Source organism: Linderina pennispora (assembly GCF_002104995.1).
Source record: "Linderina pennispora strain ATCC 12442 chromosome Unknown DL89scaffold_41, whole genome shotgun sequence".
NCBI lineage: Eukaryota > Fungi > Kickxellomycota > Kickxellomycetes > Kickxellales > Kickxellaceae > Linderina > Linderina pennispora.
Window position 1 is genome coordinate 1 of NW_024468289.1, and position 4,121 is coordinate 4,121.

Consider the following 4,121-nt stretch of genomic DNA (forward strand, 5'->3'; position numbering starts at 1 on the left):
AAATATATCTATATTGAACATCATTGTGAGCTAAACTATATAAATTATCCCTCATGATGTATTATTATCTTATATATCAATGTTTATTTATAAATCAACCCACTAAATATTGTTACAAATATTAAGTTATACATATCGTCTTTATCATTAAAGTTTACTTATTTTACCCTAAGTACGAGTATTCATGGTTATCATGGAAGTATCTACTTTAGTATTTATTTTAAAATCATTAGAACGTCCATAAACTAGATCGACGTCTTCTTGTATTTCCTACATTATTAGTTTGTCTATTCATTTCATTTAAATTGGACGATAACACATTGATAGCTTTTATCACTTCGTCGTGCATGTGGGTGATTTGCTTTACAATAGTTACCATAACATCATTGAAACGTTCCTTAATCAAGTCCTTTATAGTAGTGTTCGTTTCGCGTATGTGGTTATTAAACATAGAAACACCATCCTCTACAGCACCCAGAATTTGCTCAGACATATCCTCGAAAAAGAAGATATCGAAGTCATGATCTGTTACGCGTTTATACACACCGCCATTTGAAGTCGTTTTTTCGTCAATAGGTGGAACGAATATATTTTTCAAACAGAAAACACCATCCTTATCAAAAAGCATCTTACGAATTTTCTCAAAGCCGTCACGCATTTCCTTACGCACCTGCTCTAATATTAAATCTGCTTTCAAGTCTCTTTCACCTCTATTAGTAAAATCCTCTTGGATATTTGCTGTTTGTTGATTAGTCTGACTCGTAGTTGAACAAGAACACGTAGAGGACACAGATGCTCTCCGAGACGTCTTACCTCGTTCAGCCCTTACCTTACGCTTTGCCGGATCATGATAACCGCACCATTCTTGATTTGGCTTATATTTACACTGGCTACCATCTACTTTGATATGATTGCACATTTTTAATCGATAATACTTGGTAATTACTATATCTAATATCAGATTAATATTTACTAGCACCTGAAAACTTCAGTTTTAAAATTTATAGATGCATTTAATAATGAAATCATGCCTTTATTTTCATGTTTGTATTTTCATGCCTGTATTTTCATGGACTTAATCACATCCATCAACATCTCAATCTGCACCTTCTGCTTCTCAACCTGGGCAACTAGTGCTTTGTTACGCTCAACCACTTCTTTCTTAGTGTCAACCTTCTTGCGCCCGACTTTGGATCCTTTCTCTAGACGATATCTCGCTCTTTCCTCCTTATCTAGATGAACCCAACACCATGAATAGTTATCAAGTTTCTTATTTGTACAAGGTCCTGTACCATTCAACTTCTCTTTATTGCATGCTGGTCTGACCCTGTTGACCAGAGGCTTCGAGTTTATCTCCTCTTTATCCATTGCAATGATTATTTTATAATAACGTACAATCACTTATCAGGTATACATAATCATTAACCTTATTCTAGAACGGAACAATGAGTGACTCTCTGATTATAACTGTACAATACTATTTAGTAGTTACAGATGAAACTATTATTCAATCGTGTTTATATTCAATTATCTTCCTAAACATATCCAGAGATACAATGTTGTGAACGAACTAACGCTCTTCAAAGTAATATTAAATCTTGAAAGTAATATTTATTAATATACTTGTAGTGAATGTAAATATATAGTCAAATAGATAGTCTCCAAGAATGTTATATCACAACTATGTATATCTCATATTATTTTAAAATATTTCAGAAATTATCTCTGGTTGTTTCATGTAGTTCATAAATTTCTTTGTGTATCCATTCTTAAATTAGTAACAACTATCTTAAGTTCTATTTATTTCGATTATATATCATTGTATACAATTACTTTCATTCTCATGTTTGATCTTGGTTTGTAATTCATCATCTTCTTTCAACATATGATATCTTCTTATCTTATACTTCTTTAGATCTAAAGTGTAATATCTTAGATTGAAACTTGTTAGTATAATGTTAGAATATTTGATATTATGTAACACATCCATATACACAAATCGTTCAAATATTCATTTCGTTTACACACATCTATTGTTCTCGGTGTTCGTGTGTTTGCTCAGATAAGCTTAAATGTCTTTATTATATTAATTGTCTTTCCGTTAAAATACCAATCAAGTTAATAATATCTCTATAATTTAACCTATTAAGAATATCCGAAACAAAAAGTAATTTTATAACACATTTGTATTTAAGATATATCATACTCTATATGCCAATTTCTAGATAACTAACTTGATTACTCTCCTCGTTATGTAAAAAGTCTTTATAGTCTTTAACTATTTTACTAAATATTGTAATAATGAATTTTAACTATTATTTAAAACGTATCAACATTTGACTAATCAACCAATTGAATGTTATTAGTTAGAAGAACCATTATTAGTTTTTATCCAATAGAAGTCTTGATATATGAAGAGTAATATTAAAAATTATTTTCAAGTTGATTTCTCTATTTAATTGCAGGTGTGTTTATTGTCACTAAAATGAGCTGTGTGGTCCTATCACCAATAATCACAAAGATATATTCATCGATAACATCAACATTAATCTTTATTCTGTACTTACACACAATTACAGTTCTAGTTTAATATTATATAAATTCAATAGTTTAATAAGATATTAATTAACCTCTAGCCAAGTTTGGAATAATATTTATTTTTAAAACGGGTATATCTCAATCAACTGTTAGTTTCTTATTTATGTATCTATTGTAATATACTTTTTGTGGTTGTTAAATATTAGTCTTATTTCCTTAATATTATCGAATATTCGCCAATTGTTGAATTAAAATTATTTGTCTACAAAATCTATCTGTATGTCTTAACTAACGATAACTGTATGTTGTAATTAACGATATTTGAATTTATAGATCAAATGCCAATATTTCTGCAAAGAAGTAATATTTATACAACTATCAATAACAGATATGGATCGTAGTCTTATCAAATATATTTAATGTGTATAATAAAAATGTGAAGATACTCATGAATAGAAAAAATAAAATAACATACAAATTATTTATTGATATCGATAATATTTTATAATTATATATAATTTTATTTAGTAGTTGAAAATACTTACAATCAAACATAATCAAAGGATAAATAAAGTATGTTTTACTAATGTGTTGATGGTACTTAATAAGTTTATCTTATAACACACTATTGATTATATTAACAACGAAACTAAGATAATGTTTGCATAGATATTTATTTCTTTATATAACTTATCTTAATATCTATATTCTGTCTAAAGTTGTGAAATTATTGTGTTATCTAAAAATATGTTATTTGTCATTCGGTATTTAAATATAAAATTCATTGTATAAGATTTATTATTTTTCATATCTTGAAATATATTTACATAAATTATTAAAAGTTAGCTTATACAATAAACTTCTCTTATTGTTATTTAAAATATATGTTAATAGTATAATTATTTTGTACTCTATATATTTATCGTTGTTGTATGTATATATATTCTAGATACATATTTGTTATATTATACTAAATTATTGGTTGTAACAAATATTCTAACTAGATTAATATACACATTGGTATCTTATTGTCTCTATTTATTGTAATTAACTGTTAGTCCATAATTACGATATGACTTTAATAACGAATATTGGTAATTTAATAAGCTATGTGTCTAAAAGTATAACATAATAACGATATCAAGCTCATTTGTATATACAAATATTTATTGTCAGTAGCTGTCTTACAAGTTATGCTGGTATTCTTTACAATTACACACATTGTTGTCTTTCTCTTCATACAAAATTCATAAGTTAATTAGAGAGAGAAACGTATGTTGACATTAGTCTTTTAAAAGGAACTCTAATTTATATGTAACAGTATTATAATTATATCACTATCATATTTTGTCATCTTTAATGTTGAATGTAAATATCAATAGTGATTCTTCTTTGTTTATATTAGTTATTTATAATATTTAACGTTGCTGCTATACATAAAAATATTATTGAACTTTTGTAACTTTTACGGCTAGTTTGATTTCGAACAAAATGTATCTTTAAAACAAAATGTATCTTTAGATAAAATACCAATGTGTCATTGTCAGCTTGATGATTGCTTTACATAACCGATATTTGACAAA

The 4,121-nt window shown here is 27.0% G+C and overlaps 2 protein-coding genes across 2 annotated transcripts; both read right to left on the bottom strand.

Annotated features, from left to right (window-relative positions):
• Window positions 1-229: 229 nt before the first annotated feature.
• On the bottom strand, window positions 230-919 carry DL89DRAFT_287340 (uncharacterized protein; the record flags this gene model as incomplete). The annotated part of the gene is made up of 3 exons (XM_040889904.1): window positions 230-525; window positions 547-738; window positions 814-919. The coding sequence occupies 3 exons, from the start codon at window positions 917-919 to the stop codon at window positions 230-232; spliced, it is 594 nt and encodes a 197-aa protein (XP_040739498.1).
• A 134-nt stretch (window positions 920-1,053) lies between these two features.
• On the bottom strand, window positions 1,054-1,368 carry DL89DRAFT_261380 (uncharacterized protein; the record flags this gene model as incomplete). The annotated part of the gene is made up of 1 exon (XM_040885842.1): window positions 1,054-1,368. One exon carries the CDS (start codon window positions 1,366-1,368, stop codon window positions 1,054-1,056), a length of 315 nt encoding a protein of 104 aa, XP_040739499.1.
• Between the last annotated feature and the right edge of the window lie 2,753 nt (window positions 1,369-4,121).